This window comes from Megascapheus bottae, chromosome 17 (genome assembly GCF_031878675.1).
Source record: "Megascapheus bottae isolate mThoBot1 chromosome 17, mThoBot2.hap1, whole genome shotgun sequence".
Classification (NCBI taxonomy): Eukaryota; Metazoa; Chordata; class Mammalia; order Rodentia; family Geomyidae; genus Megascapheus; species Megascapheus bottae.
Window position 1 is genome coordinate 19,717,017 of NC_143525.1, and position 14,130 is coordinate 19,731,146.

The 14,130-nt window shown below is 53.2% G+C and overlaps 1 protein-coding gene across 6 annotated transcripts; it reads right to left on the reverse strand.

Moving 5' to 3' along the window:
- Positions 1 to 793: 793 nt before the first annotated feature.
- Rundc3a (RUN domain containing 3A) lies at positions 794 to 10,779 on the reverse strand. Of its 6 annotated transcripts, none has more exons than XM_090350135.1 (11): positions 10,439 to 10,779; positions 6,199 to 6,314; positions 5,249 to 5,397; positions 5,021 to 5,106; positions 4,150 to 4,239; positions 3,975 to 4,055; positions 3,654 to 3,819; positions 3,384 to 3,541; positions 2,572 to 2,733; positions 2,371 to 2,474; positions 794 to 1,379 (listed from the first exon to the last, which is right to left on the reverse strand). In XM_090350135.1, exons 1-11 carry the CDS (start codon positions 10,543 to 10,545, stop codon positions 1,237 to 1,239), a joined length of 1,362 nt encoding a protein of 453 aa, XP_090206261.1. In that variant the 5' UTR covers positions 10,546 to 10,779; the 3' UTR covers positions 794 to 1,236. The 6 variants fall into 6 exon arrangements, with proteins under 6 accessions (XP_090206261.1, XP_090206260.1, XP_090206263.1 ...); XM_090350134.1 differs by having other exon boundaries at positions 2,572 to 2,709; positions 10,439 to 10,600; XM_090350137.1 differs by lacking the exon at positions 794 to 1,379 and adding an exon at positions 1,616 to 2,001.
- Positions 10,780 to 14,130: the final 3,351 nt, after the last annotated feature.

Sequence of the window (14,130 nt, forward strand, 5' to 3'; positions counted from 1 at the left end):
TCACCAGAAGTGGTGCTGTGGCTCAAGGGGTAGGTCAGTAGCCTTGAGTTGAAGAGCTCAGGGACAGTGCCCAGGCCCAGAGTTCAAGTCCTACAACCACCACCACCACCAGCAAAAGGCAGCCATGCCCACTTAGGGAGTGCCCAGTGCAAAGGTGAGGACCCAGATCTGAGGATGTACCCAGTTGCTATCCTAGCAGTGAGGTTCCTTCAGGATAGGCCCATTGGGTTAGGGTGAGACATCTCCCCAGAGTAGCAGCAGATGAGGCAGAGTTGTGGAACTGCCTGAGGAATAGATGTACAATGTAATTACTCAAGCCTGGGTCCTGGGAAATTTCACTCCAGAGCTCTTGGCCTCTCTTCTGCCTGTGCCAAAAAAGGGTCACTTATGTTCATACAGAAATATTTCATAGAATGCCCTTTTCTTGTTGGGCATGGTGGCTCATGCCTGTAATCCTGGCTACTCAGGAGGCTGAGATCTGAGGATCGCGGCTCAAAGCCAGCCCAGGCACTAAAGTCTGTAAGACTCTTATCTCTAATCACCAGAAAACCAGAAGTAGTGTTGTGGCCAATGGGTAGGGAGGTAGTCTTGAACTGAAGAGCTCAGGGACAGCACCCAGGCTGAGTTCAAGCCCCACAGCAACAACAACAGAAAAAAGCCCCTTCCTGAATAATGGCCCACCTGCACCATGCTCGTTCTGACAGCATCACTATTGTTATGGCTCAGGCACTGGCTCCAGTACCTTCTGGGCTTCAAGTGGGGACCTCCCCACCATCCACAGATGAAGCTACCCTCAATCCTCTGGTTTTTATTTGCCTGATCCCCCCCCCATCAGAGTTCCCATGGGGGGGTCCACAGAAGGAGTGACCAGAGGGTGTGCAGGGCAGGGACAGACTAGAGGCAGGGTAGCAAGGGTGACAAGGCTGGGCCCTCAGCTCCTAAGGGGGGCTGTGGGCGATGAGCAGAGGAGAGTCCAGAGGGAGCCAGCCAGGCATCAGGGTAACTAAGAATGGAGCTGCTTCTCCCAGGGAGCTCCCTAGTGGCTTCTCTGCCTCCAGCTCTGCCCATACCCTTTGCTGCCCCTGCCTCCGAGCGCAGGAATCTAATACTAATACGGGCAAAAGGCAAAGACTCCCAGGGTGGGCAACATTCTCTAGAAGGATGGCCTGGATTTGGGACTGGAGGGAGGTGTCCATGGCCTCTGGCAGGAAGGCCTGGCACTGCCCACGCTGATCCTCAGCTGGGGCTTAGTGCCGGGCTGCCTTCGGGACTGTCGCTCACCAGGCACTCGTTGGATTTGAAGCTCGCCAGGGACTTGCAGCTGGGGATGGAGGCCAGGGAGCCGCAGAGGCCAAGCATGGAGGGCGTGGGGTCCTTCCCTGGGGAGAGAGGGTGGGTGAGGCCTCGCCAACCAATATAAGTGTGTGTGTTAGAAGAGGGAATGCAAGGGCAAGCAGTGAAGGGACAGCCCTGCCCCTCCCCCTTACTTTCTTGGCCCTTTCTCTTAGAGTGTCACCATTGTCAATTAAACCTTGGTTAAACACTGCCTGTGCCATGCACAATGCCGGGGACACTGTATTGTAATTATCAATTATGTCTCTGTCTCCCCCTGAGGTCGTCTCATTGTCTATTTATTAAACGCAGTGAGCATTTGCTCTGTTCCAAGCACTGGGGATACAGAGAATGGACGAGACATGGTCCTCCCCTGCCCTCGTGGAGCTCACAGTCTGGTGGGGGAGACAGACTCACAGACAATCAGAAACAGTGTGGTGGGTTACAGGTCCACAACCTGCCTTGTCTCAAGATCTAGGTATCATCCAATACACTGTTGTTATTTAAAAGAAAAGAAAAGAAAAGAAAAAAGACAGCAAGTCCAGCACAAGGAAAGTTTGGATGGGAAAAATCAAGTTGAAGCCAAGGGTGAGGTCAACACAAAATGCATGCGTTGAAGTCCTGGGCATTCGCTCCTTGAAGGGAACCACTAATTTGGCTCTGAGCTTCCTGGCAGCCAAAGAAAAGGGGGGAGAAAATGGTCAGGAAAGCAGTTGCAAATGTGTATGAGTTAATAGCAAATCAGTTAAGCTGAGAAATTACCCGTGTGTGTGTGTGTGTGTGTGTGTGTGTGTGTGTGTGTGTGTGTGTGTGTGATACCTTCACCATTTTCCAACATGACTGCTTTACCAGCACCCCATTTCAGATAGTGGAGCTCAGCAATGAAAAGGACTGCCCTAGCTAGAGGAGGCACAGCTGGCCATTTGTATTGGGTTCTCCACATCTCAAGCCAACCCACTAAGAAATGGCTGAGGGGACATTTGGCCCCTGGCCTAGAGCTGTGCCTCAACCCTTGCTGCAGGAGTATTGAGTGCTCACCAATGGGGCCCCAGGGCTCGTCCCGCTTGCCCTCTCCCAGGCGTTGGGAGTCTGAGCTCAGACTGGCTTCAGCTGACAGCGGCTCTGTGCTCATGAAGCTGTGTCTGACAGAGCAGAGAAGCAGGTATTCAGGCAGAGGCCTACAGCCCCCAGGTCCTCCTTCCCCTGGGGGGGCCTCAACCAAGCCTGGCTGGGGCTTACCTCCTGTAGAGCTTGGCGTTGCTGGCACCCTGGGCCCCATTGAATGGTCCCAGGGAGGGCCATTGGTTGACCAGAGGGGTGATAAGCTCCTTGGAACCCTGGGCCAGAGGGGCGTGGTCACCGGGGATCAGACCTGTCCTGGGAGGGGATGGGGGGTCAGGCCTGGCAGGGAGAGGCATCAGCAACAGGGGAGAGTTGAGTGTTGGAAAGGAACCCTGAGTGGCAAAAAATGGGAAGAGGAGGTGAAGCATGCCTTCAGTCCCACTACTTGGTGGCTAAGGTGGAGGGATCATGAATGTGAGTGAGACTCCATCTCAGAGGTGGAGGGGCCAGTGAGGCAGATGCTGGCGGACAATGGAGGAGGCACCTGAGATAGAGGAATGAGGGACTGCTAGCACGTTCGTGTCAGGAGTTAGAGGAGGTAGAGGAATGGCCTAGGAGCCATTTGGGATGACTGCTGGAGGGAATCTTTGCTGGATAGTGAAAACCGTGCTAGCTAGTCAGGCTTTGGGATCTGTAGTGAGGTGAGGGGTCAGTGGGTCTAGGGGTCGGTTCAGTGTTCACAGTGGGAGTGAGGCAGTCACGCTGGAGGTCACGGAAGGATGGTGGGGCTATGCGGTAATGGACCATGCCCTAGTTGATGTCGGGAGATGGAGGGTAGCCAGCTGAGGGTAATGTTTGGAAGCCGCTGCCAAGGTGTTGGGGCAGAGGCGAAGGGTTGGGTGAGCTGAGGGTTAATGTCAGAGTGATGCCAGTAATGGGGTGATGATGGGGTTCACCGGGGTCAGAGGGCAGGGCAGGCAGCGGCTCACAGCTGCTCCTGCAGCTCCAGGATCACGCCTTCCAGCTCCCGCTTCTCGCGCTGGTTCTGGGCCGCGGCCTCCTCCAACTGCTGCTGCAGCCTCCGGTTCTCGGCCTCCAGGTCCTTCAGCTGGGACTCGCGCAGACGCACCAGCTCCTCCAGGTAGCCCTGCGGGGTGCCGACTCAGCTCGGGAACCCAAGAGGGGTCCCCGTGGTGACTGCCCCCGTCCCCCACCCCCGCTCGCCGCGCATGCCCCGCACCCAACCGCACTCCACGCACCTTCTGCGCATACACGATGCGGAACTTCTGCTCCATCTTGTGCCACTTATTGTACCAGCTGTCCTCGTCGGTGACGAGAGGCAGGTAGGGGTGCTCGGGAGAGTTGTCCTCGCTCGTGCTGCTCTCTGCGCTGTGCCGCTCCTCCTCGTCCGTCAGGTAGTCGTAGCTTGGGCGGGAGCAGTGGGTAGGGCTGGCCCCGCCCAGACAGGCCCCTCCCCCAACAGGCCACGCCCAGAAAGACCACGCCCCCGACAGGCCACGCCCCTAGGACTGTTCTTCCTCTCCACCTTCCTAACCCATTGCCACAGTGGGGCTCCTCACCTCTGGGTAAACTTTAGGTAGGGTGTGTAATCAATGACCACGGGGGTCTTCCCATCCAAGACTTCTCCCTTTAGACAGAAACTGGGGCAGACGAGCAGTGGGGTTAGGGGAGGAAGTGGGAGGCGAGGGGCGGGGCAGTGGGGGGAAGGAAAGCAGCCTCTTCCCCAGACCCTACCTGAAGTCGATGGCGCTCAGTCCGATCAGCATCCCGGTGAGGAGAGTGGCTTCCTCCCGAAGCATGATGGCTCCTGAGTCGTAGAATCGCCTGTGGGGGATGAGGAGGTGGGTGCAGCAACACCCAAGAGCCCTCTGCCTGGAACTTGGCCTGCCCTGCTAACAAGCTAGTGCCTATGCCCCCACCTACTAGAACTCCTATTTCTTGAAAAGAGACTCTCTGTTTTCCTGTGAGCCACCCATCCCACAAAGAACTGGGTCACTCTGATCCTTTACATCAGAAAACAAGTCTTAGTCATTAGTACTTAGCAGACAGTAGATACTCAAAAAAAATTAATTTGAAATGTGGAAACTTGGGGCAGAATGTAGTTAAAATCAGGTTGAGTGTGACCGAGTGGGAGGGGCTAGTACCTCCCCTCTCCCATCCCAGACAGCTCCCCACACTGCACACGTGCTGACCTGGGCCCCTGGGTCCTGGTGGTAGGTAGGGATCCGACCTCCCTGTGAGCCCATAGTTGGGCACTGATGCTCTGCATGTTGGGACTATGATCTTGGGAAGCAGGTACAAACCTACTACCACTGTTTGGAGAGTGGCAGTGCTGAGTGTTGTAGGTCAAGGCACAAGAGCAACAACAAAACGGTACAGAGTCGAGGTTTGTTCAGAGATAGGCCAGGAGTGGATTGGGCATGACAGGAGCAGGGTTGGCAATGATAGCACTAGACTTGCCTTGGAAGTGTTTCAGGACTTCAGAGTGACCCAGGAATGATCTGAAAGATTCTAGAAGTGCATGCTGGGACTTGCAGTCCAGGTACTAAAGGCTGCCAACTGTATTCAGGTAGTGAACACACACTGCTCTCCTGAGAGGTCTGACCTGGTAGTCCGGGTGTCCCGCAGAGCTGTGGTGATGTATTCTGACATGCGCTTCTCCATCAGTGCCACCCGGATCCATGCCCGGCCCTGGAAAGCATGCTTCACCTTTACCTGATGCCCAGGGGGTCCCATATGGCCAACACGTCTCCCCACTATTGAGGGCGGAGCGGGGAGACCCTTCTGGCCAGAATAGGGGGCATTGCTTAACCCTGCCCATCGTGGTTCCTACCTTGGCTCGGGCTGTACTGATATTCTCCATGTTTTCAATGCTGCTCACACAGTTGTTGGGAACTTTGCTGCAGGCCAGCCGGATATAGTCCCAGAAGCCCCGCTGCCCATCTGAGCTGAACCAGCTCACTGGACCTGCTGGGGCACAGGCTGAGCCAGGGCAGGGAGGAGGCTCAGCACGACCAAGGAGTTTGGAGAGGGTGGATGCAATGAGGTGGTCACATGCATTCAGTGTAAGCCGTCATGCATACACATACCACCTCCCCAAACCTGTGAACACACATCAAGCAGAGGCACCACACCCTACAGCTACATGCCATCCATGGGGCTATGGACAGAAGCCCCCTCTTCTCTGCTTAGCTCTGTGCTTTTTCTGTTTTGTTTGTTTCTGTACATGGCCCAGAATTGGGGCCAAGGACCAGTGATGGGATTCAGAAACTTATAGAGGAAGGGATGCTGGTGGTTCATTCCTGTAATCCTAGCTACTCAGGACGGGATCTGAGGATGGCAGTTCAAAACCAGCCCAGAAAGCTTGTGAGATTCATTCTCTCTCCTTCCCTCCCTCTTTCTCCCTCTCCTCCCTCCTCTCTCTGGTACAAACACAAAATAATCCATTTTGAGAAAAATAGATTACCAAGGGGCAGGGGAAGAAGGGTCCACATTGTTTTTCTCAATAAATATGCAATTACCCGCCCAAATGCCAAAAGTGAAGATGTAGCTCAAGTGGTGAGTGCCAGCCTTGAGTCAAAAAGCCAAGCAAGAGGCTCTGAGTTTAAATCGCAGTACCAGCACGGAAGGAAGGAAGGAAGGAAGGAAGGAAGGAAGGAAGGAAGGAAGGAAGGAAGGAAGGAAGGGAAGAAGCTATAGAGGGTGTCAGAGTGGGCGTGGCTGGGAGCTAAAGGCTGGAGGTTGGAAGGTGGGCAAGGGGGCGGGGCAGCAACCCAGACTCACCTTTGAAGCGGTGGCTGAGGATCTGCTCCAAAATGGCTGCAAAATTAACAAACTCCTCTGAGGAGTCATCGATGGGCTCTGTCGTGTACTTCTCCAAGAGGGTTTTCACAGAGAACCTGATAGAAGGGTTGGAGATAGGGAGTGGAGTGGTCAGGTGAGGACAGGGGTGTGGTGGTGGAAGGGTGTCTGGCAGAGAAGGGATCATGAAGAGCATGGATGTGGTGGGGTGACAGGCAAGACAGAATTTCTGGGCATGGAAATCCATGCTTGGGGGAGTTCGGGGGGAGGAGGGAGAGGGAGGTGGTGACAGATGAAAGACTGATTGATTGACAAAGTAGGTAATAGGAGAGGTGACAAGAGAGAAAGGAATCTTCAGGAACAAGATATGAAAAGGGATGAAACAATAGACATCAAGTGCTGGGAGGGAGGATTGTCCCCCAGCTCCTTCCTGACAGCCACATTCTCAGTGAGTCAATCATCGACCACGAGTCCGAAAGTAGCTTGTGCTCTTGCCCTGAGCTATCTTCTGAGCAACTGTTCCTCTAGGAAGGGGGGGGTGTCACCTGTGCCAGGGCATGTGAGCTGCAGCATGCTCACATGGAGCGTGGGCACACATATTTGGCCAGGTGGGCTCTAGGCTCATGGATATCTCCATTCTGCTCTCTCCCGGCTAGGCCACCCACACACCAGCTGCCCAGAACCAGGTGGTGCAGAGCTGCGGGGGGGCGGGGGGAGGGAGTACAGGGCATGAGTCTAGCACACATACTGGGTGGAGGGGGCATTGGCAGAAGATTCCTGGAAGGGCCTTGAGGGCCCGGACGCTGGCTTCTCAAGAAGAAAGAGCCAAGGGAGGCAAATGGACTTGAGAGGCTGGAGCCAAGCAGCCCCTGCCCTCTCTCCAATCCTGTCAAGGTGAGGACATACACAGCTCCTAGCATTCCATCATTGTCCTGCCGTGAGTGGCAGAGCAGACCCAGGCATTCTAAGGATGTTAGAAGGTGCTTGGAACTGGGCTTTTATTCTCCCTGGTTTATCAAGCCCTGTGTATTCATCCAACATGTATCTATCCCTACCACAACCTTGGATAATAGATTTTTTTCAGGTTCTGCGACTTGAACTCTAGGCCTGGGGGCCATTCCTGAGTGTTTTGCTCAAGGCTAATGTTTTACCACTTGAGCCGAGAGAAGAGTCTCAAAGGGGGCTGGGAGTGTGGTCTAGTGGTAGAGTGCTTGCCCAGCATGCACAAAAACCTGGGTTTGATTCCTCAGTACCACATACATAGAAAAGCCAGAAGTGGTGCTGTGGCTCAAGTGGCAGAGCACTAACCTTGAGCAAAAAGCCCAAGGACAGTGCTCAGACCCTGAGTTCAATCTCCAGGACAGGCCCCCTAAAAGAGTCTCACAGACTATCCTGCCTGGGCTGACTTTGAACCATGATCCTCAGATCTCAGTCTCCTGAGTAGCTAGGATTACAGCATGAGCCACTTGCACCAAGCCGGGAAATAGATTTTAGTACTACCACCATCCCCATTTCAAAGAGATGGAGGCTCGAGAGGTTGACTGGTCTATTCAGAGACTCAGCTGTGAGGAGTCAAGAGCCATGTCCTATTCCAAATCCCTTGCTCTTGCAGCTGCATCTCATGGCCTCTTGGTGGCTGTCACCATTACTGAGGCCCTGAGCATCTTCTGCCTTCTCTACCTCTGTCCTCCACTCTGAAAGCCTCCAGCCCCACAGCACTGGCCCTTCAGGCTCTCAGGAAATGACATAACCATGCCTATGTGCCCCACCTTCCCCATGGGTTTGGAGTGGGTCTGGCTCGTTATTGGAGTCAGAGGGTGGGAAAGCAGCCTATTACATACTAATCCAGTCTCCTTGGGTGCAAACAGGAATAGTAGCACTGGCCTCAGTAAAGTTTGATTCAGAGCCTCGTCAGGAAAGGGAGGAAAAGAGTTTGCACTGGCTGCTGGGCCTGAGTGGGGAAGAGCTGGGCCTGTAATGAGAAGGTTGGCTCTGCTCGAAGGAAGCTAGTGGTTAGGACATTATCTGGGCTTCATTATACAATCCCTCCAACTTAATTTCCTCAGGTCATCTGGGTCAGACCTCAATGGAGGCTTGGGGCTAGGTTAGCATGGCTGCCAGCTGCTATCTGTCCCCAGCAGTACGACAGAACTGCTCAGGGCCCAGGGAGCCTCAGGATATGCTCCCTGTTAGAAGGTGCAGTGGCTGCTGTGGGTTACCATGGAGATAGTGAGGCCAGGCCCCAAGGGAGCCCTGGCTTGCTAAAGGGAGCTGTTCAGGGAGCCCAAGGCAAACCACATGATGGTGATGAGGCAGGAGGGGCCTCCAGGGTTTCTGGCTGGTATTATGCCCCTAATCCCCTAAAACTTTATCTCATGTGCCCCCTCCCAGGTCTAAGCTGCCTCTAGTCTACCTGAACCTCAGCTTCTCTAGCCTGGGCCAAGGGAGGTTCCCTGCTTCCTGTATACACTCAGCTTTACTGGTAAGCAAGAGAAACCTGGGAGGTCAAGAGTCAAAAATAAAGCCTGGGGGGCTGGGAATGTGGCTTAGTGGTAGAGTGCTTGCCTAGCATGCATGAAGCCCTGGGTTTGATTCCTCAGTACCACATTAACTGAAAAAGCAAGAAGTGGCACTGTGGCTCAAGTGGTAGAGTGCTAGCCTACAGCAAAAGAAGCTCAGGGACAGTGCCCAAGACCCCAGGGCTGGCAGAAAAAGAACAGGGACACAGGTAGTAGACTGCTTAATCATGTATGAGGTCCTGGGTTCAATTCCCCGGTACTGAGTTAAAAAAAAAAAAAGAGTCAAGAGAAAGACAGGGTGCCATCAGGACTGGGTTGTCTCTGTGTGCCAGGCACTGGTCTGGGCTCCTCCGTGGTGTGCCATCACTATTTGTTAGTAGGTTTTCACATCTAAAATGAGTCTGCTAAGGCACTCAAGGTCCAGAGTGGTTAGAAAATTTTCCCAAGGTTGCAAAGCTAGGAACTGAAATAAAAGCTTGAACCTCGGGTCATTGTCTCTCTTTACACCACACCAGTAGTTTGGAAGGTGATGAAGGAAGAAGCTATGGCTCTGTTTGGGGCTAGGGCATGGCTGTACTCATTTCTCAAGCGTCTTTACCCAGAGCAGATGAGCACAGCCCTGCCTGCGTCACTAGGGATTATGATGCTATAAGTCAGAGACAGCATGGCTGGGTGTTTGCCCAGGAACCTGGAAGAAGCTCTGGGCACCAAGAGCCAGGGCATCAGGTGGACATTGATTCCCAGGAGGAGCTAGGCTGAGGCCTGCGTGCCAGCAGGTGTGATGGACAAAGAAAAATAATACAGCTCTGCACCCAGGAGCAGCCTATTTTACCAGGAGGGTGCGGGAGGCGGGGAGGCTGCAGGTGGAAAAGGCAGCTGGCATGTGGATCCTGGAGGGAGAAGCAAGTGTGAGTGGGGGTTTGGAAGAGAGGCTACTTGGTTGGCAGTTTCCTGACCTGGAGGCAGGACAGGGAGGACGAGGCAGTGCAGGGTTGAAGTGGGAAACAGGACTTCCTGAGTCCTACCCTAGGAGGCCAATCTCTGCTTGATGCCAGGGAACCCAGGCTTCTTATAGGTAGGCCTGGGCTCTCCCCATGACAAGGAAGTGCCCCTTGACCTTCACTGGAGAGACTCAGGGGCTTCTCCCACCTAGTCAATTGACCCTGCCACAGGCCACAGAGTTTGCCTGGAGTGGTGGGGGAGGGCACCATCTCCGCTCCAGTGTTGAGAATCAGAAAGTTTCCCAGGAAAGCCCCATTCTGGAGAAGCCAGCTGACAGGGGCAGCCATGAGGATACCTAGAGGACATTCACCCACTCCCCCATTCCTGTGCCCACCCAGCTCACATCCCCAGCACGGGAACCAGACATCCCCACCCCTCCCCCTCACGCACAATGTCACTTCCTGGTTCTATCAGGAAGCTGCAGTGCCAATTAGACACCTCTCATCCCCCACTCCCCTCCTCCCAGGCCCGAGGCCGGGTTGAGGCCTGGTTTAGTCTAAAAGGATAGGGACCAGACTTCAAACCTGCTCTGGGTTCTGGGCCTGGCAGAAGGGGTCAATGGACGCATCCTTTTTTTAACCCTTTGCTTTGCTTACTTTGATTTTCTTCGCCGCCGCGCTGCATCCTTTCCGGCATGCTCGGTCCACGTCTTCCCCAGCCCCATCCCTGAGCACCCGCCCGCACCCGCCGGCGGCGCCCACCTGCACACGGTGATCAGGTTCCTACGTTCCACGACCACGTTGCGGGAAGATGCTTTCTTGGAGGGCAGCCCCAGAGCCATGGTGGTCTGGACAAAGCTCGCTTCCATCCAGATGTTCAGCCACTGCTGCTGCCGCCTGCTTCCCCCCACCCCCTCCCGGCCCAACACCCCGGTCCCCTCGCCAGATCACGACTGGGCCTTCTGCCCTCCAGGGCCCCTCCACCCCTTCTCAGCCATCTCTCGGCCTCCGACTCCCCGTGCCCGGCCCCCTCGCTCCCTCCCCCGGCTGCGATGCCGGGCAAAACAAGGCCGGGGAGGGAGCTCTCCGAGGTGCTGAGCCGGGGCCTGTCACCCCCTCCCCCAGCCGCCCGCCCCCCTCGCCCGGTGACGTCAGGGGCATCTGGCCACACCCCCGAAGGCCAAGGACCAATCGCGGAGGGTGCGGGGTGTGGGGGAGGGGAGGAGGAAGGCCCGGGCCTCCCGGGGGAGCGGAGGGGGGTCCCCAGGAGAGGCAGACGGGGAAGGAAGTGGGGGCTTTGCCCTCCTCCCCCACACTCAAGGCCCGGGACTCCCTGCCTGGTGGCCCTGAGCACCGGAGCCTCCAGGCCTCCCTTGTTTCTGATCTGTGATGTCTGTCTCTGCTGCTTGGGGTATGGAGGTCCTCACCTCCTGTGAGCTCATCCCAGCCCCGACCCCCACCCACTGGGCCTCGGCCTTCCTAGCCGGGCTGGGGCTGTGTTCTGGCAGCTCGGGGGAGGGGGGGTGGGGGGCTTGCGTGATAAGGTGAGGGGCTAAGGATCGGAATGTATCTGTCTGTGCCTGGAGTGAACTGGTCTGCATTAGTCAACCTCTCCTAGGGTGGAGGATGGGAGCTCACAATAAGCCATCTTAGTCCAGCGCCTAGAACGACAGGCACAGAGGCCTCCAGAGTGTTGGCAGCTAAAGCAAAGACCTGGGCGTCTTCTCCCACCGTAGAGCTGTCCATGTCCAGGCAATGGGGGGCGGGTGGCAGCCACGTCAAGGGCCAGCAGGCCTGAGGGTGAACCACTTAGCTGTCAGCCTTGCTGTGTGGTGCTGTCAACCCTCAGGGAGGTTCTGGTTGGAAATGAAGGCATGGTCTGGCTTCTTTGCTGACCTTGGCCTCCATATTGTTATCTCAAATCACTGCTGTTCCATCTCTGTTGAAACTGCTCCAGGATGTCCAGGTTTGAATTAGGTTACTTTTTTTTTTCTATTGAATTTTAGGAATTCCCTATATATTCTGCATGTCATTTTTTAGGTGTTTTTGTTTTGTTTTGGTGCTAGTCTTGGAGCTTAAACTCAGGGCCTGGGTGCTGTGCCTGAGGCTTTGTACTCAAGCTAGGTCTCCACCAGTTAAACCACAGCTCCACTTTCAGCTTTTTTTTTTTTTTTTTTTTTTTTGGTACTTATTTGGAGATAAGGGTCTCAGGGATTTTCCTGCTTGGCCTGGCTTCCAATCACAGTTCTCAGACCTCCTGAGTAGCTAGGGTTATAGGAGTGAGTCTCCAGTGCCCTTGCTTTTTAAAAGAATTTAGAGTTTAAGGTCTTATGACCTTAAAGGTGATCCATTTTAGCCCAGGTGGCTCACACCTGTAATCCTAGCTACTCAGGAGGCTGAGATCTGAGGATCAAGATTCAAAGCCAGCCCAGGCACAAAAGGACCTGAGACTCTTATCTGTAATTAACTTCTAGAAAAATGGGAAGTGGGGCTTGGCTCAAGGGTAGGGCAGTAGTCTTGAACTAAAGAACTTAGGGACAGTGCCCAGGCCAAGTTAAAGCCCCATGAACCACACACACACACACAAAGGTTTTGGGTATGATGTCAGTTTAGGGACCAATTTCATTCTTTTGCATCTGGATACCTAGTTTTTCTACAACACTGTTGAGAAGATTACCTTTTCCTGCTGAGTGATCTTGTAAACATCAACAATCAACAATCATTTGGTCCTATGTGTGAGTTTTTAATATTTGAACTCTGATCAATTCTATTGGTTTATATGTCTATTTTTATGCCAGCATCTTTTTTTTTTTTTTTTTTTTTTTTGTCCATTGTGGGACTTGAACACTGGGCCTGGGCGAGGTCCATGAGCTCTTCAGCTTAAAGCCACTTCCTGTTTTCTGGTGATTAATTGGAGATAAGACTCTCAGACTTCAGTGAGCTGGCTTTAAACCACAATACTGTACCCGGCGCTCTCCTTGGAGAGTTGTGAAATGGTAGATTTTCTGTTTTCTCTTCTTCAGTACTGACATGGAACCCCAGCCTCACCCACTCTAGGCAAACACCATACTACAGAGTGGCACCTCCAGCCTTGTAGTAAATCAGAGATCAAGAAGTGTGACTTGTTCGTTCTTTGTCATATCCTAATTTTCCCTGCTTTTCTTTATAGTTTTTACCTGTCTGTTCAACAATACACACATGGGATTGGATGGAGGTGTGGTTCAAGTGATAAAGTGCTGTTTAGAAGGCCCTGAGTTCAAACTCTAGTATAGAAAACATATATACAGGTCCGGGAGTTTGTTCTAGTGGTAGAGTGCTTGCCTAGCATGAAGGAAGAGCCAGGTTCAATTCCTTGGTACCACATACATAGAAAAAAGCAGGAAGTGGTTTTGTGGCTCAAGTGGTAGAGCTCTAGCATTGAGAAAGTCCAAAGACAGTGCTCAGGCCTTGAGTTCAAGCCCAGGACTGGCAAAACAAAACACACACACACACACACACACACACACACACACACACACACACACACACACACATATATACAGAGTTGTGATTGTGGCTTAGTGGTAGAGTGCTTGCCTAGCATCCATGAAGCCCTGGGTTCGATTCCTCAGTACCACATAAGTAGAAAAATCTGGAAGTGGTGCTGTAGTTCAAGTGGTAGATTGCTAGCCTTGAGCAAAAGAAGCTCAAAGACTGCCCAGGCCCTGAGTTCAAGCCCTAGGACTGGCAAAAAGAAAGAAAGAATGATATGTACGTACACTCATACATAATACATAAGTATACATGCAAGCATGAAGCCCATATTCAATTCCCAGTACTGCCAGATGAATCAATCAGTCAACCAATAGCAATGCAAAAGAGCACACTGAGATAATGCAGTATTAACTTAGACAGCTGCAAGGACTGAGGAAACCATAGGGAAGAGCTGTGGACATTTGTGTGTGCTTATGTCTCTGCAGAGCTGTCTCCTGGCCTGGTTCTCTGAGTCCAGAAGCCTGAAGGCTGGAAACAACTTCTACTGAGGGATAGTAACTGAACAAAATAAACAAAAAGCCAGGTACTGGTTGCTCAGGCCTATAATCTCAGGAGACTGAGATCTGAGAGTTTGGGTTCAAAGCCAGCCAGGGCAGGAAAGTCCATGAGACTTTTATCTCCAATAAACTATGCAGAAAAAGCCAGAAGTAGCACTGTGATCCAAGTGGTAGAGCATGAGCTTTGGGCAAAAGAGCCCACGCTCTGAGTTCAAGCCCCATGACTGACAAAGGAAAGAAGAAGAAGGAGGAGGAGGAAGGAGGAGAAGGAGAAGAAGAAGAAGAAGAAGAAGAAGAAGAAGAAGAAGAAGAAGAAGAAGAAGAAGAAGAAGAAGAAGAAGGAGAGTAAGAAGAGAGGAGGAGGAGGAGGAGGAGGAGGAGGAGCAGCTACGTTGTACTTAGAAGTAAAGGTTGGGAAGTATG

Coding starts and splice junctions, on each gene's coding strand:
- Rundc3a (XM_090350135.1), bottom strand. CDS start 10,545: ATGGAAGCGAGCTTTGTCCAGACCACCATGGCTCTGGGGCTGCCCTCC. Junction 5,398..6,198: donor CCTCAGCCACCGCTTCAAAG/GTGAGTCTGGGT, acceptor GCCCTGGCTCAG/CCTGTGCCCCAGCAGGTCCA. Junction 4,056..4,149: donor CTGAGCGCCATCGACTTCAG/GTAGGGTCTGGG, acceptor CGTCTGCCCCAG/TTTCTGTCTAAAGGGAGAAG.